General features: G+C 48.2%; 2 protein-coding genes across 3 annotated transcripts; one reads left to right on the forward strand and one right to left on the reverse strand.

Moving 5' to 3' along the window:
- The first annotated feature begins 365 nt into the window (after window positions 1–365).
- LOC122387722 (MOB kinase activator 3A-like) lies at window positions 366–7,802 on the forward strand. 2 transcript variants are annotated; one of them, XM_043378140.1, is made up of 6 exons: window positions 366–640; window positions 3,455–3,585; window positions 3,821–3,971; window positions 4,314–4,541; window positions 4,818–4,933; window positions 5,791–7,802. In XM_043378140.1, the coding sequence occupies exons 2-6, from the start codon at window positions 3,541–3,543 to the stop codon at window positions 5,980–5,982; spliced, it is 732 nt and encodes a 243-aa protein (XP_043234075.1). In that variant the 5' UTR covers window positions 366–640; window positions 3,455–3,540; the 3' UTR covers window positions 5,983–7,802. The 2 variants fall into 2 exon arrangements, with proteins under 2 accessions (XP_043234075.1, XP_043234076.1); XM_043378141.1 differs by lacking the exon at window positions 366–640 and adding an exon at window positions 2,133–2,177.
- Window positions 7,803–11,544: 3,742 nt separating this feature from the next.
- LOC122387723 lies at window positions 11,545–21,989 on the reverse strand. The gene is made up of 2 exons (XM_043378143.1): window positions 21,920–21,989; window positions 11,545–13,413 (listed from the first exon to the last, which is right to left on the reverse strand). The coding sequence occupies exon 2, from the start codon at window positions 13,410–13,412 to the stop codon at window positions 12,249–12,251; it is 1,164 nt and encodes a 387-aa protein (XP_043234078.1). The 5' UTR covers window position 13,413; window positions 21,920–21,989; the 3' UTR covers window positions 11,545–12,248.
- Between the last annotated feature and the right edge of the window lie 1,388 nt (window positions 21,990–23,377).

The raw sequence follows: 23,377 nt of genomic DNA on the forward strand, positions 1-23,377 counted from the left end.
GGCTGATGAAATTGCATACGCTGATTCGACTGGTGGTGTTTTCGTCGCGATCGGCCCAGTAGTTCCTGAGTTATAGAATGGCTGCAATTGGCGTCAATGCCGAGTTGACCTCTTGAGGTCACCGAGGTCACCTGGGGTCACGAGCTTCGAAACGGCTGATAAAATCGTACCTCCTGATTCGAATGGTGTTTCGTTCGTTCCGATCGGTCCAGTAGTTCCTGAGTTATAGAATGGCTGCAAGGGTGGCGGTCGAATAGTGTTGTCCATTTTTGAGACTATTTTTTACCATTTTTGAACAAAAGAGCTAAATGACGTCAGTTTGTGAAACAGGAGATTGCCTTAAATGAACAGCTGACATAAGCACTGAACAAAATTGCGCAACTGTGCATTAGAAAGGGCAGAAAGTTGGCAGAAAGAGCTTGACGGCCGAAAATATTAATATATCGTGGTTATTTTTATTTTATGGTCAATCCCATTCATGATGCTGGTGTGTGTTGCTTAGGGTGGTCCAGGTGAAGATTTTGATTGGTCGAGATATTCCTTTGGGTTCTGGTTTGGTCTCAGCCAGCTGCCAAGACGATAAGGATTGTCTTACACATCAACATAACTCACTCATAACTGGAGTTTAAAATCTTACAAGGCAAGTAGTAAGTACCTAGGTTAGGTAGGTACCAAGGCTATATAAACCAGGTAGAACGCTCCCGACGAAAAAGTGGTGACAAGCGATAATTAGTAGCCGCGACCCTCTTTTGTTCAAAACTATATCCGCAAGCAGCATTTACAGGCTAGCGGAAATCGACCAATCGGCGTTCGGCAATACTCAACGCTGATTGGCCCGATGCTCGTGACGAAATTGCGGGGGACTGCAGCTATTCCCCTATGGCGTTTAATAGACTTACGGCTTTTGAAGGGGATTTGTACCAGTTTTTGTTGGGTTTGAGGCCATTTTTGAGCTTGGATATTCTTTCTGTGACTTTTGACTGTGTAATAACGACATTTAATCATAACATTTCTATATACTACCGGTGTCACATCGACCAAAAAGACCGTAAGTACATGGGATAGACGGACCACTGCTGATGGGGCCACACATGCCGGCGTGTGGTCATCGGAGGCCCATGAGGGCTCGACATAGGCCCTTCATGGGTCGGTATAGGCCCGGTGGGTCCAGTGCAAGCCTATCAGGGGCCGGTGCTGACCCAACAGGGCCCAGTGACATATAATGTAAGGCCGTCTAGGGACGTTGAGGGCTCATGGGGGCCATATAGGACCAATAGGGACCACATAAGCCAATCAGGGGCCATTTAGGCCAATAAAGGCACTTCAAGGGACTTGAAAAGGTCATTCAAGAGCTGTGGTGGGCCCATGAGAGGACGGCACTGGTCCAGCAGGTGCAGTCAGGGGATGTTGTACGGGTTTCTCAGTGGCCCATTTGGGCATATCAGTGACCAATTTAGACCCAGCAGTGGGCTTTGTAGACCTATCAGGGGCTGGTGATGGTTCATCAGGGGCCAGCGTTAGTCCATCGGGGCACGGCATATGCCCATCAGAGGTAATTGCGAGCCCACGCTGAACAATGCTGGCCCTTCAACGGCCCCATGGATCTACATTGACCCATGGGCCATGATGTGTCATGTATGCCCCTATGACAGGCCTACTCAGACCCCTGATGGACGTTCCCGGCCTCTGATGACCCTATGCTGAATGCTGATGGGGCTCTAAGAGTCTCCAATAACCCTTCGTCACCCCATTATTACCATACGCTGGCATTAGGGACCCCACATCAGCCGCAGGGCAGTCCGTACCATGACAGCATGTCTTTTCGGCCGATATTTCATCGGTAATATTTATCAAAATCATGATTTTATGGTGCCATTATATAGGTAACAGTCATAAGAAATATATTTCAACTCGAAAACAGCTCGAAACAGCATATAATTTTAAAGAAACCCCTCCGAAATCCAAAAGCCTATTCGGGTCCATAGAGAATAACTGCGGTCCCCCGCAATTTCGTCACGAGCGTCGGACCAATCAGCGTCGAGTACCGCCGAGCGCTGATTGGTGAATTTTCCGCTAGCGTGTAAGTACTGCTCACGGAACAAGAGTTCGTCGACAATCCTCCACAAACGTCTGTCACCATTTTTCATAATGCTTAACAGCCGGAGCGTACCCCCCTGGTAGGTACCTACATTAATTTACTTTGCCAAAAAAGCATAAAAATACCATTTAAGGGTTGTGTTTCACCGACGGGCGACACTGCCAGCGCGCTGCCAGCAGATGTGCCGATTTCGATTTCCATGGAAACAACAAACGCATAGCTCCACACTACCGCAAGGAGATATGTCATCAGCTCGCGAAATGTGCTGGCAGTAGCTGGCAGCGTGGTTGTGAAACACTGCCAAGACTGCCTTGAGTGCTAAAAAATTGTGTATTTGAAAGCTCATCCTCTGATCAGTGCCTTCCACGATATGAGCACCAAATAGACATCGTCTGACGTCTACTCCTAGCTCATAACCTGAACATGAACCTGAACCTGAACCTGAGCCTGAAGACAATTTCCAGCATAACATGGGTGGCGTTTTTTCAATATGTATGCTTGATTTGGAAGAATTGTTTTTCAATGGTCATTGGATTTGGAAGAATTGTTTTTCAATGGTCATTTCGGTAAATTTCCTAAGCTATAAAACCTTGCACCATTGAAACTAAGTTTGCTAGAGACTGCCCAACCATTCAAGAGGAAACCATGGATTTCTTACTTGTTCAATGGATGAATTGTTCATGAGTTTGTTAGGAAGATCACCAGATTCTCTGCATGGTTTTGGTTAAAATGACCTTGAAAATCATTAATGTAATCACTCCCCCCAAAAAACAGGCATTCTATAACCATAAATATCAAAAACTAACCTAATCTAGCCTATGGTAATCAAAGTTCCAACCTCAACACACTCAGGGTCTGGTTGGGTGTAACTTTTGGATTTGTGTGAAAAGTATTGTAAGCATCAAGGTGAGGTGTAACTTATCAAGCTTAAAAGGATGTACTCTTTCTCTTCATGAATTTATTTTGTGAGTGTCCGAAGTTTGTTTAGTCCTCAGCACATTTATGGTGTGTGAGGGCATGTTGTGGTTGAGCTGACATGTGCACTGGCCACTGTGCCAGTGGCAGCATTCACATTTCACAGTGACTGACTATGTGTCTGCTGTTGGACTCAATCTATATTAGCTGGACGGGGGGGGGGGGGTAAAATTGGCCACTGATGTGTTAAATTATTGTTTGCTGTCATTCTTGGTAGGTAGGTAGGTACATATTTCACTAGGTTCTTACATTATCTCCTTACTTACAAATTGGTGACAGAAGAGGTAATGCTACATTGGTGTTTCCATTTGGTAATTTTATCTACTGTAGCGTAGCTAAGTCACATTATTGTTGACCATGTTTTTGCTTTTCTTTTCCCAGCGGTATATTAGACAAACTGGCACTGATGTAAAGCCACTCAATAAACAGGTGAACACCTCACTGCGATAGCAATTCCCAGCTTCGACATGGCTTCCTTGGGAGGCCTCGCTGACTTATTCCACAAGGGGAAGGTAAGATGGTGCCAGAAAAGAGCCTTAATATGATGTGTGACTTCAATATAGGTACTACTTATCCATGCATTCTGTATAGAAATATTGATGAAACTACTACGAGTCTGAAACTCGTTTCTGACATTGACGTTGCCCATGTGGTGCTAACTGTTCACTTGTTACTGGGCTACTTGTCACAATGTCAAGTAGCTCAGTGGAGCGTTCATTTGTTCAAATATTCGTTTACGATCTGCAGACTTTTCGGCCGAAGAAGAACTTCCAGCCGGGCACGATAAAGTATTCACTGTACAAGCACGCCCAGGCATCGCTGAACTGCGGGCTGGACCTGCGGCTGGCGGTCCGGCTGCCGCCCGGCGAGCAGCTCAACGACTGGATCGCCGTGCACGGTACGGGGCGAGGCCGCCGGACTCGGCAGATTAGATGTGTGTCGTTTCTAGTTGGTATCCATAAATCGCGTGGAAGGTACACGGTACTCGAGAGTGACTTCAGAGTAAGTTCAACGTATGTTCGTTTATCACTTGTACCGATACTTGTAAAGATGCTTTCTTGCTTTGAAGGGGTGCTAAATTTTTACTTAAACTTAATTTCTCTCAGGTGACTTTTGGGTCATTATGAGTACTGTTTTGATATGAGAAATATTTCCTTCATAAGGGAAAAACCGATGATGGTGGTGATGATATCTTTTGTTGCGGATAAAATATCCATCTTTGATTACCTGTTTTCTCCAGTGGTAGACTTCTTCAACCGGATCAACCTGATCTACGGTACGGTCTGTGACAACTGCACGGAGGAGTCGTGTCCGGTGATGTCCGGCGGACCGAAGTTCGAATACCGCTGGGCCGACGGTGTCCGCTACAAGCGGCCCACCGCGCTGCCGGCACCCCAGTACATCACACTGCTGATGGAGTGGGTCGAAACGCAGATCAACGACGAGTCGCTCTTCCCGGCCACTGTCGGTGAGTTCTGCTCGGTCTGCATGCCACTGTGTCTGTGAAGCCACTTTTTGGCATGGGTATCGCACTATTTGCGTACTGTATTCTGAAATCGATATTCAATTCATGATGCGTTAGGCGTGCATATGTGGCTTCTATTACTCCGTTTGCCGATTTAATTATTGTGATGATTCACCGCCCACCGGTACCAACAGTTCCGCAGCTTTCGAGAGGAGTGTGGATGCAAGACAAGGCTCTTCATATTGAGTAGCACTAAATCATTTTCCGTCACCTTTTCAGATAAACCGTTTCCGAAAACGTTTATCAGCCAGTGCAAGAAGATGCTGACGCGGCTGTTCCGCGTATTCGTACACGTCTACATTCATCACTTCGACTCGTTGGTCGCCATAGGAGCGGTGAGTACCCGTTTTGCGCTGAAAGTAGAATTGTAGAACGGCATGAGCCCGGCGCTGTCGTTCAAGACAAAGTTTCACCAGCTCAGTGGTGGTCGAGGACGCGCGACACTGGGCTAGCTTGACAGTCCATGACACTGTTCTTGTGATCTCTGGAGCCAGAGTTGAGGCAAGAAACGAAACAGATGAAATATTCTGAATCTCCGAGAACCAACTTGCTAAATCCTGATTTCGTGTATTGTTTAAACAGTTTGCTTAGAAGTTGGCTGTCATTCCAGTAGTGCCGTGGAATTCAGTCAATCATTGACCGCTATGGCCTATACTTGATCTGTTGTTTGAAGTTTTATTGATATTGGGCATTGTGTAGACTGCAGAGATCCTCGAACTATAGCAGAAGCTAAATAAGCCATTAACAGCTTTAAAGTTTCTTTAAATTTGTTACAGCTTTGCTTTTTAGATGGAGATTTCGTTCATTATCTGAGTCATTTGGATTTTCATCTTCAGTTTCGCTGCACTCTAGATGGTGTGGGGCAGGAATAGTTGTTTCATCATAGGATCCTGGATCCAATGCTTGAATGTGGCTGCTCGATCCGGCTGATTTTTAACGCGTAGACTTTGTTGTCATGGTCGGGTCAGATCGGCTCGCTTAGGCGATATTTTTTTTCGACATATTGAAGAGAACTCGTCTCTTGCTAGTTTATGGCAATCTTATTTGGGCCTTTGAACTGTTAGACCAGACAATAAACACGTTCAGAATCGTAAACTGCTCATTATACAGGCTATTTTTATCTCTTTTTTTTTAGACGCAAAAGACTGATCCGAAAGCATCTCGGCTGATTAAAGTCACGTTGTGTCACCAGGAGGCCCATGTCAACACATGTTACAAGCACTTCTACTACTTTGTCACCGAGTTCGAGCTGGTTAAACCTCGCGAACTGGAGGCGCTGCGAGAGATGACTGCCCGCATTTGTCCCGGGGCGTCGGCGTCGGCGGCACGGCCGAGCTGCTCCGCCAGCGCCGCCGGCCGGCCGCCGCCGACGCCGCCCCCGTGAGGGGTCGCCCCGGTACGGGCTGGGCCGGGTCAGAGGCGCCACGGGCGGGGAACAGTCACCAGCGCCGGCAGAGGGGCCCAACGGTGCTGCCGTCCGCCGGAGAGGCAGTGCTGTGATGTGACGGTGCCGCCCATAGGTCGCCAGAGTACAGAACCCGGTTGTGGATGAATGCTCTCTTCGCCCGCTCGCTGGTTGGTTGTGAGGCGGGTCTGTTGGTCTGTGAGAAGTGTTCGCAGTGAGCAGACCAGCAAAGAAGAGCGCTCTTCAGTGACCATATGTGATAATGAATGTAATAAGTGGTGATAGATGCTTTTCCTGAAGCTAGACGCCGCGTAGTGTGCAAATTTTTTAGTGATCGGTAATGTGACGCCTTAGTCTAGGATAAGGATCAGTTAATGAAATTCATTGATAGTTTTGTAAAGCTAGTTATTGAACGCCGGGAACAATGGACTAAAACATACATTTTGAACTCTCAGAGAAATCATCTATCGTGTTGTTACTGTTAGTCGGGGGAATATTTCGGTACAATAAAAGGGATTCTCCCACCTTAAAAAAAGGTTTATGCATTGGCATAAAAGTGATATCGCTCGATTCAGAAAGAGCAAAAACGAATATCTACCAAATTTCACCGAAAAATGTTCACTGGTTTTCATTTCAATATATTACACTTTAGCTTTTGTATACTTCTCGGGACCTCCGCTGTTCCTGTGACGTCAATTGGAAGCAATGGCATCCTTAAATTGCGGCAGATGTTGCGCGCAGAACAGCATATACCACCACGTTTTGCCAAAGGGTTTAGCATGCGATTTATGATTTAAAAATCGTTAGCTTGGCACTGACGTTACAAATTCAGAGGGGGCATTGACATGCAATAGCCCCTCTGAATCCAAAGTGCTGCAACTTTGAAAGTAAATATTTTCGATTTAAGGCATTTCTCGATGTTGTGAGTGCCCAAACCGGTAATTGCAAGCCAGGGATCCCAATTTGGCTATCTCAACTCAAAACTAATGTTAAGTTGAGATGGTCACTGTAACTTCTAGTATGGGCGAACGTTACCTGTAAAGTTGAAATTGCTGCTTATTTTCTAAAGCATAGTGATTGTGCAACTTTGACTAACTAGCTTCTAGGAGAGCTGTTCCGTAGCAGGCGGTGGTTGTGGGTCAGTGTTCAGCTATCCTGTGTGATATACTGTTCGCGGTGTTACCGTTATTGATCAGAGTTTACGTCTGTTGCGGACATAGTCACGTTTAGAGCAGTCAGTAGCTCTCAGCAGTGCGCCAGTCGGTCCCCACACACATCTCTGTCCCCGCTGGCTGCCCAGTGTCGGCGCCCGGGAGTGTCGGGGCGGCCAGGGGCGTATCACTCCCGTCAGTCACTCTGAGACCAGCCGGCCTGTGCACGGAGGCCGAGCGCGTGCTTTTATAGGAATCACATAGTGACATGGGGACGTAATTAGCGTGAATTTCATCGAATCTCATCGCATAGTCTGATCGTGTTCTGGCAGCTTTTTGTGATGTGTATGTGGTGTGTTCATGTATGCTTAGTTTGCAGTTTGTATGCGCTTTTTGTTTATCGCTTTTTATACAGCAAAACTAGAATATTTATTTAGTACCGTTTCATATGCAGTCATCAAACCTATATTAGCTTTTAGTTGAATTTTGGAAAAGGTTATGTACTTTTGCAATCTTAGCCGGAGCGGATTTTTGTGTTAACATCTATTTACTTCACTTACGCAGTCGCATTTGTGCTTCTCCTTTGTGTACAGAAAAGCATGACGACAATCAACATGACATTGTTAAATAAACGGCACTGACAAAAAAGCATCTTTATCCTCGCACTTATAGGGAAGGGGGAGGGCTGATGGCCCCCTCTATTGTTTTTTTTTATAATAACTCGCGTAAAAGTGGCTGAAACTTCAAGCACCCTCGACTTATCAACTTTACACATTCTCTGAAAAATGTCATGGCCCTGGCGCCAGTGACATTTGACCTGTGACCTGTTTCTCGAGACAACTCAAAAGGCAACAACCTATGTACGCGTTCTAGTTGTGCTACCGCTAGACGCTAAGGGATATAGGATTGTGTATAATGTGTATGAACCACATTGATTCCTGCAGCAGGTCTGGCTCCGACAAATACTGGCTACTGCAGCAAATCGCATCGGTATCCCGGTGTTGACTTTTTGCGTCCGTCGTCCAGTCATCTCAAAGAGAATTTGTGGTATTTTATCAGACTGCAAAAGGGTTTTCTCATTCTGCACCTGCTTTACTTCTGGCGTGATTCGTGTGTCAAAACTGCACAGTCTCTGGAATTCATCAACTAATGCAAACGTTTCAGCTGTTGTGATATGCGGTGCAAGTCACCGTGAAATGGTCTTAAATCAAGGCTAGTATGCACTTTGTCAGCGTGGATCAATTCCGGGGAATTTGCAGTGGATAACAGTTTGAGTTGTCAGGTAAACAGAGGCTGGTGACCGGTCCGCTCATACAGTGGATCCTAAGGGTTCTGCCGTACCCGGCGGTACTCGTCTCGTGTGAGTCACAGTCGTCACTAGTCTGTTAAATCGCCTCGGTCAAATGTTCCTCTCTGGGCCCCCCACCGTCTCATTTCATCAGCCAAAACAAAAATATGTAATATTGGTACGTGCAATGTGAAATTCGAAAGCGACTTTTATTAAAAAAAAAGTAGAGACTAGAGATGTCAATCGGATACCAACTTTTTGGTATACCGATACCAAACCGATACCAACTCGGTATTTGGTATTTCAATCCTAATGTGTTTGGTATTTTGTTGGTATCACGAACCCTCGCTTATGTTTAAGAGGCTAAGAAATCGGTAAAAAGTTGGTATTTTCCTCATGTTACCAAGTTGGTTTGGTTTCGGTATTTCTCCTCGGTTTTGGTTGGTATTTGGTTTGGTATCGGTATTCCGATTTTCCGTAATTGACATCACTAGTAGAGACTAACTTATGAGCCGTTATTGACCAAGAATATTGCGGTGACATCGAAACGTTCATCAGCGTCTCGTATGCTTTTTATTCATTGTCCTATTTGTTTGAAGCTATTTAAACGGAAGATTAAATAGCTTCAAAATTTTCGGATGAAAAAAGGACAATGAATAAGGGGGCGCCCAAACCCCTTATTCATTGTCCTTTTTTCATCCGAAAATTTTGAAGCTATTTAATCTTCCATTTAAAACAACATTAGTTAAAACTTCGATTTGAGGATGTCACAATGCGGCAGTTTTGTGCAATTGGTCGTCTCTGCATTTTCCATGTTTGAGTAAGTAATATGGAGACTATCTATCTTTCATCTGACTTTCAAACCACTCCTATCCGAGCGTTCCTTTGGAGTCACGTTTCGCTCCCGCTCGGCTCGCGAGTGATCATGTTTCGTCGCACGTCTGCCGGGCCGCAGGCGTTCATCTTGAATCGCACCTGTCCCCTGTAGGTATTCCCTAGCCTGACGGGTCTACCCGGCAGTCATCTGCAGACGTATCTTGTACCCGGTTAGCCCGCAGGTGGATGCATATTCCGCGCTGTCGTAACAGCCATGGCCGGTGCTGTTCTCACTCGCACTGATCAGAAAGGCGCCACTGGAATGCATACATTAGGTATCATGTCATGAGATCCGGCGCCCGTCGGAAACTCGGATTTTCCAGTTTTATGAACGGGTCATCCCGGGCTCTTATCCCTCAACTCCTCACTACGTGTACCTACACTGTACAGTAGGCTTATAGATTGGCATAAGGTCGTTTTATCCCCATTAACGCCTTCATACAGTCTTATAACGCTCGTAAGGTGTTTATGCATGCTACTTCCGCGTTCGTGAGGGGGAAATCAATGCTACTGTGTGGTATGCTGGTCGTCTGAAATGGAGGTGGCATGGCCTAATGCAGAGCAACCTGAACTGAATGCCAATGCGTGATGTGGTTTAAGTCGGCCCCCGCCGAAGTTAGTTGGTAGCACTGCTGCTCCACGGCGTACATTTCCTACCAGCCCATAGGGTTTACATGTTAAATGGCCTGTTTTCGGCGAGCGATATCTCGGTCAACCTTTGTAGGAATCAATGGTTCTTGGTCTCAAATGATAGATCGATGAATTTTCTTTCGACGATTCCTCTACCATTTTTCACGAAACCCAGCCGATCTTCTACGGCGTACAGGGTAAAGATTTCTCTGCACGCCAGCACCCGCGATCCGCCTCTCCGATCGTCGGCGCGCGGTCCGCGGTAGCGGAGTCGGTAGCGTATCTGCCTACGGATCCGAGGGTCGTGAGTTCGAATCCTGGGAGCGCCGCGTGATTTTGGCTAGAATTGAATGATGTAGATTCTTGAATGTTTGCATAATCAATTATTAATAGCTAATTGAATGTATCTGCCCACTAATCGGCCCCTAAAACCTGTTATTTAAGGAATTTAAGAAATGAATGTCACGTGCGCGTGACGACTGTCAACCATAAGCGCTACCATATTCTAGTTTGAATTAACTTTTTGCTAGTCCCGACCACATATAGTAGGTTTTCTAGTAGTTATACTAGAAATTCCTACCAAAGTTCGTCCTACCCTTCACTCAATATACCCTGGTTTAAGTAGCCAACTTAACTAAATACGGCTGGAAGATTTGGGGATGGCCCAAATGCAACACGCGCGCACATGTAAATTTATGTAAAGAGCAAGTTGAGCATGTGCAGACGGCAGACGCGCTTCTGTGCCTGTTGCCACCGCTCACAACGCGACGTTTAGCATTCACGGTCCGCAGCAAATGAGGCTCCTGAATCTGTGCCTGGCGCTGCCTGCCAGCCACATGGCCGGCTCTCTGATGACGGAGGCCAACTCCGGCATAGTCCTGCTTTGTGGGATCCCCTCGGGCCGTGAGGAATTGTGCGCCATTTGATTGATGTGCTGTCTGCCATTTTTGCGGTTGTGAAAAAGGTCCGACTCGGATGGTGTGGCGTTGCTGACTGGCAGCGCGCAGTTCTGATTCATCGTCTGTGACCCGCCGATGTGGGTCAGACGTTACGCATTCCCCGCATTGGCGTTATGTTGGTCGCCGGAGCGAAGCGCTCCTATAGGCCGTGTGGTTTGGCAGCGCTGGCGTCGCCGCTGCAGTGTGACGCATCGACCCGGCCTGCACAGCCGGGCTTTGTGACGGCCTGTGTGCTACACGTTCCCGAGGGCCGTGTGACGCAGTGACACGACTGTTGTGACATGGCTCTATTGACGTGGCCGAGTCGCACACGGGATGACACGCCAGCCGCGCCGTGCAGGACCTTGATCCACCTGTCACCGTGCGTCCCCGTCGCCCTTCCCAAGACAAATGCTCTCCGGGCGAGCGCTCATGGCCGCGCTGTCCGGAGCCCGAGACTGACCTCCGGTCCATGGCCATATCACATGTTCGTGTCATCGGTAACGTTTCTCGTCATATTCATATTTCGATGTGCATCCTGTTGCAAAATCAATAGCTGTCGACCTAGTGACCCAAGTACGGACATCACTGCTGTTGGCTCACTCAATGCATATTGATGACCTTGTCTCACTGGATGGTATCTCCAAAGAAAGCGTCGTTACACTCCTCCGCACACACACTGTATTACGTCGACGAGAAACAAAACAAGCGGCGTGCGCGATTTGTCGCGCTCAGCGGCGCGACTCTCCGACGCCTCGCGTCCGAGCCGGGCCGTTTCATCTGATACCGGTCCGGCAGGCACGAAAACACACCCGACGTACGACCGACGCACACACGGCGCCACGAGCGCGCTCATAAACTGAATACAGAACAACACTCAGAGCAGCCGACTGGCGCAGCAGCGGCAGGACTGGTCCGTAAGGGGACGTGGTGAACACTCATCATCGACAATGGGACTTAGCCAATTTCCTCCCAACAGACAGACAGCCCCGGTTTCTGAGGGATGCGTTGAGCCGCCATCCCCTAACCAGGCATCAGATTCAACCATGGTGGCTCACGTTCTCCATTTCTGGACTGGCCAACGCTACTCAATTTTACCTTGTTTCGTTCGACACAAGAGCTACACCTTCGTCTTTCCACTGGCCTGTTTTCAAGCACGTTCTGGTGACTACCGACTCTATCATTGAAATTTGAGGACAAGCCGCCTACATAAATTGGCTACTGATTGCGCGCTTTGGGTAGATTAGGACACTTCAGCTTGCCAGCAGCTCTCAAAGCACAACAATCCCTTCCCTCCTCCAAAAGCACAAAGATCACTGCAGGAGTGTTCTGTGAGAATCTCTGACTTACAGCAGTGCTTGCTCAGAACGGTAGGGCGAACTGGATGTCGTCCGGCTCTGCCCGCTCCGCCGCGTTGCCGAAGTCGTAGGACGGGGGCAGGTAGGCTCCGTTGGTGATGATGTCGATGATGTTGTTGCTGCTGCCGCCGCTCGGAGCTGGCTCCGGCTCTGGCTGCCTCTCGGTTGTGGTCCGGTAGGTGGTCGTGGGGCGCTGCGTCGTGGTTCTGTAGGTAGTTGGGAAACGTCGCGACGTGGTGGTCCTGTACGTGGTCGTAGGACGACGTGTCGTAGTGCGATAGGTGGTTGTGGGACGTCGTGTTGTGGTGCGGTAGGTGGTTGTAGGACGGCGTGTCGTGGTGCGGTAGGTAGTCGTAGGACGCCGCGTCGTAGTTGTTCGCCGAGTGGTCGTGCGCCGCGTGGTCGTTCGCCTGGTGGTGGGCGCCTGCGTTGTGGGGGGTCTCACGACGGTGGGAGTGTTGCCGGTGCTGTCAGCCAGGTAGTCCAGACACCGGTTCTGGCCCAGGTAGCACGGCTCCAGCGGACCGAATGACGCGATGTCGAACGGCGATCTGCCGAAGAAGCGCGAGCACGCCTCCTCGATGGAGCAGGGCGCGTTGATGGTGAGGTTGGTGACCTGGTAGTTGGGCCACGGGTCGTCGAGGAAGCAGCACGTCTCGAAGCCGGCCAGACAGCCGATGTCGCGGCCGGTCGACTTGGTCGAGTACCGGCCCGGGCAGGTGCCGGCCGTGTAGCAGCCGCACGGCGGGTTCGGGTTGTCAATCCCGTTGGCGATGTCGCGCTTCAGCTTTTCCTGGGCTGCCTTGAAGTCGATGACATCCTGTCGCTTTTCGATGCTCTGCAAGTCGATTTCGGTGTCGGCTGCGACGGCCAGCAGCCGGCCCTGTTGTCTGTTCTCTGCGGGTGCCACCGCGCGCGGCAGGTACTCGGGCCGCCGCGCCAAGTCGAAACCCTCCGGAATGTTGCTGGACGAGCAGCAGCGGACGTAGTCGAACTTCTTGCAGGGCGGCACCTCTCCGAACAGGGCGATGTCGTCGAAGAAGCTGCCGTACGGCACGGGACACTGGTTGGAGCGCCTGCAGGGGCACCAGGCCGAGTAGAAGTCGGGAGCGGCGAGGCAGACGCCGACTCCGCTCAGCACCAGACTCAGGTACAGGGCAGAGGCCATTCTGCGGACGGACGGGAGGGCGGCCGGTCAGTCGCACTGCGTGAAAACGTGACAACACTTTGAGACTTGAGCAAGCAGTGTTCAGCAAGCTATACCAGTGAGAGTCACAGCTGTCCACATGCACGCAGCTTGCACTTCAAACTTAGTGTGCAAGTATATTGTTCTATGCTTCGTTCGATGCATTCTCAATCTCATGGATGTAAGCTCGATACATTGATGATTGTATGGATCGTCTCTTTTCGTCCGCCTCTACAGGGCTGGGTAATTTGCATATGCTATTTGATTATACTCTGCATGCATAATACATACATTGATTGCTGAACATTAGGAACATAGGTGCCTTGCACGGTTGCCTGCACTCGTGTACCTAAAATCATGCGACAGGTTACCTACACTCCCCATAGCATACCTATCTTGTATATTTTATGCATAGCTATAGACGCATTCAAATCCTGCTGACGGCATTTGAAATAAAATGGCTCAACGGGCACACAGCCTGTCACAGTCGTGTTGTCGAGGAATTTCCACGCAGTTGCAACGCTTTGTGGCATTGCGTTTGGATGCAACGTAGGCGTGCCTTCGTACATACTTGCTATCGGTATCTATTGACTCATAGAAAAACCGCATAGGTTTGCGAAATGGCTGACGAATGAAACGCTTAAAGCAACCGGACCGGATATGGTAATACCGTAATACCCTGTCCTTACAAGTCATTGCGTAGGCCTTTCAACGCGACAGCCAAGAACATTGCCTGCAGTTTTTGCGTGGCGGCAGCGTTATCTGTGTGTGCATTTCCACTTGTCTTTATGAGCCGACGCTCGCCATACTCGTACGCGATTTCACGCCCCATGTCTCTCTGCGTCCACTCCCCGCTGTCGGTTTTTGCGTCGGCCGTGCCCGCGCTCCGGTCAGTCGGTCAGGGGCTGCCCGATCGGGCCTGTGTCGGCGCCGCACCTGTCGCCGTCCTCGACAGTCCCAGACAGCCGCCGACAGCCGCCGCATGGCCAGCGGCCATCTCTCACGGCACGTCGACAGGACCAAACAACCGAGCCGCCGAGACGCGTCACATCTGCCCCAGAGATCCGTTTTTACTCTCAGCAGCGTGCGCAAAACAAATGGGGCAGGGGGCCTGCTCTGGGCAAGTCAGGAGCACGCCTCTGGGTCGGGCCAGGAGCACACGGCCCTGCTTCGGGGCGGGTCAGGAGCACGCGGCCTTGCTCCGGGCGGGTCAGGAGCACGCGGCCCTGCTGCAGATGGGAGTTAAAAATATGCGGCCCTGTTCCATGCCGAGTCGACAGCAGATATCTCACATCCGTGCCTGAATCATCGATACCTATGGGTTACATCAGTGTTCCCCTTGGGCGTCGTGACGGCATCGTCTCTCACCATAGCTGTATGAATGAATAAAATCTTCTCAGATCAGCTGTCTAGATCTACTCCGAACAATGCAGACTTTGTGGTGAATTCATATGAGTGGGCACAGTTTGTAGATGCCGACTGGTTTTTGTTTCACCTTTTTTGGATCGATTCAATCATTGATTCATTTGATTTTTGTTTGATTCACTCACCGTTTGATTCCTTCAAAAAATTTGGTGAATCGATTCCTTTTGATTCAGAGAATCAAAAAACAATAAAAGGAATGATTCACGTTTGATTCAGCCAATTTTTTTTTGAATGATTCTTTTTTGATTCAGTTAAAAAATAAAATAGGGTAAGGTGCCTAATTAGCGACCCTTTCCGATTTGCGACCTACCTCCCTACAGAAAAACTGGCAGGAGAAAACGGGGTAGAAACATCGTCAAAAGGTCAGCCATACTTTGGTTATCAAATTAAATTATTTTCCGGTCGTCGATGTTTCTGGTGGGACGTTTCAGGTGAGTTCAAATAAAAATGACGAGTTTCTTATCCAAAACGTGTGTGTTTGGGCCCTCTCTGATGAAAAGCGATGCAGATTAGGATGATGCACCTTTTTTATTCTGAATCGACATACCTTTTTTAATTGATTGCCGTTTTCCCATAGTGAATCGCTCAACTGTGCACAGCATGGCGGTTAAAATTGTGTGGCAACTCATATTTCCTATTTGCGCCTGACATGGTCGCAAATAGCTCAAGAAGGGAAAGAAAGGGGAAAAGAAAGAAATGAAAATGAGGTGCTGCTGAAGCTTGCAATGTGTGGCAGGGGATGCCAAATGTCGTCACCGACTGCAGAGGTGCCGAATTCAGCGCGGACCTCGAATATCATACAAGATAGCCCGCAAAATTTGGGTTTCCGCCTTCTTTTCGCCTTCGGTGCATCACGTTATCAGTTTTTACTTACGTAAATGTGTTGGATAAACGTTCCTGTTCGAGTGATTGAGTGCTTTGCGTATAGGTTACCTTTTTGAGATCATATTTCATCTTTTCAGGCGTCGCATTTTTTGCCATTTTTAATATGGGGAAACCCATAGACTTATTAGCGACCCTCCCCGGTCGCTAATCGGGAAGAGTTCCCTATTAGCGTTTTTTTTGCAATGGTTTGCCAAAATGCTCACTACAAATAACTTAGTGAACATTGGGGCAGAAAACGGCTATATTTTTATAGAAAAATGAACGATCTCTCCGAAAATCAAGCCAGTAACACAGTGCCACCCACAGAGCGTGAGCAATGACGGTTCAAATTAAGGGGGTCGCTAATTAGGCACCTTACCCTATACAAAATATCAGGGATAGTATTGTATTTGTTGTGTTCTTTTTGTTGTCATGTAATGGCAGTAGTGTTAAAACTATGTTCGTTCACATCAATTTTTTTAAGTTCATGAATCATTAATTTTTTTGATTCAATCAACCCTGATTCCCAATGCGTTTGATTTAATCATGGCTTGTGAATCAAACAATCCTGACGGTGAATCAAACCTTTTTGATTCAACAAATTTTGTTTGATTCAATCCAATCGATTCAATCACAGATGAATCAAACACCAGTCTGTGTAGGTGTCCGAACAGACATGAATTTCTTGGGGGTATCTTATTATTTTGTTTAAGCGTTTTGTATAATCGTTAATGAGAGGGATTGATTACATCCAGGCATTTAAAAATTGATCAATTCAACACAAGCAACCTAAGCTTCAAGCATTTTCGTTTGAATTCTTGTTATTGGGCCATTAGTAGACTCGAAGATCAGACGGTAACTCAGACTATGGGAATTTCTCCGTCCCGCTGCGCTTGCAAAGACATGACTGGTGGATACGGGTCTATGTATTCCTGACATTTACCCCAAGTCATGCTCTTTGGGTGAGGGTAACGCCCCCGTGAGGTACACATCAGGGTAACAATATACATAGCCGGGAGCACGTTCACAGTGCTACAAGATAAACGAGACAGGCGGCGGCGGGGTGGCGGTGGACAGAACACATATTGTCACGTGGCACTGCTGGCGCTCACTGAGGCCTGAGGGCCGGTGGTGCTCACGTCGTGCGGTAGGTGTCGCTACAGGCTACAGTTTGCGCCCGCGGGCAGAGAAAGGCTTTGCTGCGCGCCACTGTTAGTCGCGCGCATCAAATACATTTCTCCGTCCCGCTGCGCTTGCAAAGACATGACTGGTGGATACGGGTCTATGTATTCCTGACATTTACCCCAAGTCATGCTCTTTGGGTGAGGGTAACGCCCATACCCCCACCCGAGGGAATTTCGTAACGGGGAGAAGTTAACCCGCGAGTTGCTGGGGGGGGGGCGTTAAACGCCCCCACTTTTTTCGCCGGGCCATACCATAAAAACGGCGCGCCGCAGGCGCGCCAAATTTTAGGTACCTGTAGGGAATTGATCAAAGGTTATTGTGACAAAGTTTCAAAAAAATCGGTCGGAAAATTTTTAAGATATCGAGGTTTTAGTGACGTCATGATTTCTGAGTTTTCGACCAAAAACGGCATATGTTCAAAAAATCATATAAAATCACAGAATAGACATACAGACATGCCGTAAACGCCATTAGACTGCCAATACCATGGTCAATCAAATGGCTATCTTCGATTATTGATTATCGTTCCGCATTTTCCATAATCTTGAACTGAATCTTGGCAATTTTTCGTGACTACTTCATGACCATGATACATGAATTTATTAAATTGAACTTTTTGAGCCAAACACGTACACATATGATAAAATGAATGTCACTATCGTGTTCTACGCCCCAAATTACCTATAAAACATGTGTCACAGGCTGCGAATATCAGTTTTGATTTTCGGGGATATGTGCCTACCCGGTTGACCTGACCTTGACCCTGACCTATTATGCTTGACTGACCCCTACATGGAGCTGACACTCTTGTAGGCCTTATAAGATGGATTGTGCACCGTTTTGACAGAGTTTATGGCGAGAGGCGCCCATTGCGAAGTCCTGAAGTCCATGCTACTGAAAGCCCGATTTCAGGTGTTTGACCTGACCTTGACCCGACCTGTGACCTCAAAATTCAACTTTAAAGTACTCATCTGAAGCGTCTCGTCGCGCTCTTTCGTTTGCCGCCTCGTGCGTTTCGCTGCGCCTATTGGTTCTTGAGTTATCGGCTGGGGGCGTTTAACGCCCCCCCCCCCCCCAGCAAACGGTGGGTGGCGAAATACCCCAGCAACTGCCGGGTTAAAAGGCTTCCACGTCTCAATGAGTGGAAACTTTGCACGTGCACCGTGCATACGTGCTAACCATTCATCTGCATACCTTTATCTCGGAGACTGTGGACTATATCGGGTGCACGGACCGGCCCGCCCGCCAGGGCTATTAGGCCAGCGCGCTCGCGCCGGTCGCGCAGGTCAAATTTCAGCGGTCGCCCGGTCGCGGAGCCCTTGAGAGGGAAGGGGGCCGCGGCTGGCCGCGTGAGGGCTGTCTCCGGGACGCGCCTGCTGTCTGGAGTGCGAGATGGGGACGACGCCAGAGTGGTGTGGCTCGCCCGGTAACGCCAGCGACGTCGTGGACTTTCTATTTGTCCGCTGATGTGGAGTGGATTGTGCGCGCGCGGCACCCAGTGGGGTAACGCCGACTGGTGACGATGGCGCAACCGGCGCGCCAGAGCCTGACCGGGCACCAGTTTATTGAGCAGGGAGCGCGATTTGTGTCCTCGATAGAGTGCTGAGGTGGCCGAGCCGGCACAGAAGGCCACCGGTGCCGCTCACCGATTGACGCCTTGGCTGGAGTATCGGGGCACCTGGTGACTGCACCTGGTCGCGCCCTGAGGCCAGTCATGGGGCCGGCCCCACCTGCGCGCGTCTGGCGCGCCCTCCTGGACAGACTGGCCGCGGGCCGTCGTGACAGCATCCCGGCACGACTCCGGACAGATTCCCGATGTTTCAATAAAGATGACATGCGGTTTGGTTTAGCAATGTCTACATAATTGTGAAAGCTGGGCTGAGTGGTGTGGCTCCTTTTCGATCGGTTGGGTTTGCAGAGATTGTCTGTCAGCGTTTACTGCCCACGTCCCACGCTGCGCTCAGTCCGAACAGCGGGGTGTGACAGACTTGCCGGTCTTGCGGCTCAAAGGATGGAGGGTTCTTAGACTCGGTGGGCCAGACGACTCGGACCGCAATGTCGATATCCATATACCTAACGTGTGCCGATGGGATGAAGTATGTACTTACTCTGCTCTTGGCTGAAATATATTTATTAAAAATGTTTAATTTCATTTATAGTTTCTTTGAAGAACGATTCTTTTCATCAACGGTCAATGTAATGCCTACATTCGTAAAATGACAAATGCGATGTCGGAGCCCGAGCAAGTAGCTGTTCGACGTTTTCTTCATCGGACCTTATAATGCCGTATTTGTTGAATGTTTTAAATGTTTCGCATTTAACATTTCACAAAGAATGTTCGAGGCGATTACAAAACGTCTTGATAGGGTCAGGGTCAGTCTGCGTGACCCGTAGGTAGTAGTCGCCCTAGATATTCGAACGAAGATTCGTCGATGACTCCAGAGGTGTGCAATTTTGCAAATTGATCACGATGTTGCAGGTTTTGTAACATGCTCTGCAGTAAATCGGAATGCATTGCTTTCCAATATTTCACAAAGAGTAAGGTCAGAGTGATGTAAGCAAGAATTGGTTCGCAAGAGGCCATCAAATGAGGATGGTGCCAAGCTGACCAATCACCAACAGACACTCAATCGCGCAACGGACCAGTGTTGTTGTTGCCGGTTGCATCATGCAACAACTTGCCCTGAAGTACTACTGGCATCATTCTTGCAAATTACTGTCCATCCCATTTTCGTGAGATTGTTAACTAGCTGTGAAAGCGGGAGGTTGCGTTGAAGCATGATCCGCATTTATTTAGGTTTGTAGGAGTGCCGAGTACCATCAACTCAGCAAGCAGAGCCTGAACGTAGCAGAAAGAACTCCCAAATAACCCCAGTACCTGCTACGTTCTTCTAACAAAATGTGACAGTGTGGAATGGTTTACCTTTATTGTCATAGATAAGACGATTTATGATATAAGATAAAACACCATTTTAATTATTGCTTTTTGCACATCAAGCCTTTTTTGACAATGCGGTCGCCAAATAGGTATTTGCAAATGATTGTTGACAATTGATCAAAGTGATCATGTGGCTAAGCCATACACTTTCGGTCACTTTCTAAAGTGACAATATAAATGGCCAGTTGAGTTTTGTCCATCATGGCTGTAAAAGAAAAAGAATTATCTTACATTTCAGTTGCAATGACTTCATGGAAGGGGAGCTGGGCCGGCTGTGCCAGCTCCATATGTGCTGCTTCCATATCAGTGGTGGAAAGGGACTGTACCTGCACGGCCTGCCGCTCTGGCGCTGTGCGATTGCTGCCGCTCGTGTGTGCGGCGGAGCTGGAATTTCGATTCCGGCGGCAGCGCCGAGTGCTGCTGGTGGGCCGTTCCACCGTGTCGAGTGCAGCGGCTACACGTGTCGGCGACACAGATCGACAGCCGGGCACTTCGGGAGAAACCCTCATCACCGTCACCGCAGCAGGACGGAACTCACGAGCGCGACAGGAAAAGGGCTCAGCCGTGCATGTAACGAATACTTTTCAGAACATTAAACCTTTTGTAAAAAAAAACTCGATGGAATTCATGCCGGTTGAAGTCATGTTACAACGTGCTTATGTCCTTAATTAGGGCTCGTAATCGTCAGGCACAAATCTCATTCGGCCATTGCCGACTGGCAAGTAGTCAATAATGACCATAGGGTACTTGCGATATGCCATCATTTTAACCTGACATGACCTCTATATGCAAGTTAACAACATTTTTTGTTTGACATGATGAAACCTTTAAATTACCGTCGTGTGCCCGACATATTATTTAAAAAAAAAATGACAAAGATACTGTTTTGTTTTGTTAATTCCTCACAACTAAGTAATATTCAGACAGGGGACTGAGAGCCCTGCATTAGCTGATTCAACTTGTGGTGCATACATATTGCTGATGCTGTCTCATCAATCGCTGAAAATACCAAACATGTGCATAGATCCGAGTGATGGATCTATGATCTCAGTGGATCTCGAAGCAAACTGCAGGTTGAACTATGATGCCACCGGATCTGACGGGAAAAAAATATTCTGGATCTATGATCTCACAGGATCTGAAGATAAAACCCGGAATATGGATCTATGCTCTGAGTGGATCCCATCATGCACAACATTCGAAACTAGGTTTGCAAGTGTTTTTATGGCAATAAGTGCCACAAAATAATGGATTATAGCATGCAATCACATGAAATCACTAAAACAGAACGTTTGTGAGTTGCAACGAGGGATTTTTTGGGATTTCTGTGTTGACTGAAAATAAATGAGGATCTATGATCTCATTGGATCTTAAGCAAAGAATTAGACTTGGATCTACGATTCTAACGGATCTCTCGATAATTTAAAGAGGTGGATCCATGATCCCGACGGGACGGAGATCAGGATCCGTGGGATCAAACTCTAGATCAATTTTCTCGGATTCATGCACATGTCTGGAAGATATATCCACTTTGACACCACTGTAGGCAAATTAGGGTGCTTATTTTTCCTATTTATGCTTACACATTGCTCAGTCACTCTTCCAAGGCATTAGATTTTACGATACTCACGCCCACCATTGGATTTGGAAGCGTATTTTTTTCTAGCTGCGACGTACAAATCAATGACACATTTACGGCTTTAAAAAGTTCACCTGTACAAAGCAGGAAACAACCAGCCCTTGTGTTTCGATACCAAGGCAAGAGCCACAGCAACTAAAGTATACCAAAGCACGGTTCGCAACCAGGCTCGGGCGAAGATAACTCTGTGCCGCTTCACTGTCACTTTCGGTGAGACCCAGAACTGAAGTTGGGAGTCGCTCTCACTTTCAACGTCATTCTGAAGCTGAATTTGGCAAACACTCTCACTCTCATCGAGCTACACGGTTGCGCGAGGATTCACTTTTACTCTCAATTTGTCGCAGATTGGTTTTTGTGGTCATAATTAGAATTTTGGTAGGGAGGAGAGAAGGGCTGAGAAGTTATCAAGATGGACCGTTCAGGGTTCAGCTCACCTACCTCTCTGCTCGTGGACCAGTGACGGAGCCGACGCAGCCGCTCGCCCAAACGCACCACGCCACTGCCGGACTGACACGGGTCATCGCACGCGCTCACTTTAAGGCCTGACCGTGACGTGACGTCACGACACGGCGCCCCGGGCCGCAGATGGTGCGACGGGAGCTGCCCGACGGGGGAGACGGTAGCGGCCGGATCGGGGAGAAGGTAGCGGCCGGATCGGGGAGACGAGTCGCGGGAGATGAGCTAGCTGAGAGGCGGTAGCGGCCTTCTCGGAGGAGGAGACGGTAGTGGCCGGCAGAGCGGCCAAGCGAAGACCAATAGAGACGCTCAGCGCTGAGACGGTAATACAGCTGGCTCGAGGGAGACTTATGGGCAAAGATAAAAGCCGCCTGCCGAGATTTTTAGGGACGGAGGCGGTCGATCGATGGTGGAGGGGTCCACGACTTGCTTAATATTGGGTCACGAAAGACTTATCTGTGATGTGAAGCCTCCTGATTTTTTTTCATCAAATGAAACCTTTTGAAATTTCATGAGCGAATTTCTCATAAAATGCCACTTCTTTGCCTTTGAATTATCCGTAACAAAATATTTGTTTAAGCTCTGTTTTGGTTTCTTTTGGTTTGTTACGAGCGAGCGAGCGCAGCGAGCGAAGCAAAGGCTTTTCAATATAACGGGAAAATCTCAGTATGAGCGGCCCGGCCCGGCCCGGCCCGGCCTGTAACGCTTTTGAGAGGCTTATATCTCAGCAACCGCTGGACCGATTGGCCTGCGGTCTTTTTTGTTGGGTAGCCCCATCCCTTCTACCCCGTAATTGACTACCGTAAAGTGGGGCTATTTGAGACAGTAAGGTAGTGGTTTAGTAAAATCGCTGTAAAATGAAAACCGTTTGATGTTTTTTCGTCATTTTTGCTTAGGCTGACGTGGAATTGAACAGTGAATGCTTTGAATAACTTTTTTTGAAAATTTCGAAAAGTTCTGAAAGAAATTTGGCATAAAATACGAAATACAGAAAAACGCTCAATTTAAGTTGCTCGAAAAGGACCCCTACCTGCAGCTTAACAGAGTTGAAATTTTGATAGCTTTGCCACTGGATCTATCGTTACTACCGTTTTACTTATAGGCTAACCACATTTTTTCATGAAAATATTATATATTGTTAGCGGTACTGCCGATTATGTAACCCATTGTCTCAGAATCCCGATGATGCCCACCTGGTCAAACCTCAACGGATATGCCAAATAGCTGATGATAATGGTGATGCGATGCACCCGAGAAGACTTACCGCCATCTACCTGAGTACATCGAACGTTCGACATTAGCAGCGCCGGTGAATCGGTCATGGTCATAAACGTGCAGTGGGTTCATAGTAGGTACTTTTAGCAGCAAGCAATATTTACATGTTCGTATTATGACATAATGACCCTTTAGCTGGTGACCAAACTAGTTATTCTGATGAAT

The sequence above is a fragment of the Amphibalanus amphitrite genome, unplaced genomic scaffold, assembly GCF_019059575.1.
Source record: "Amphibalanus amphitrite isolate SeventyFive unplaced genomic scaffold, NRLGWU_Aamphi_draft 000296F_arrow, whole genome shotgun sequence".
NCBI lineage: Eukaryota > Metazoa > Arthropoda > Thecostraca > Balanomorpha > Balanidae > Amphibalanus > Amphibalanus amphitrite.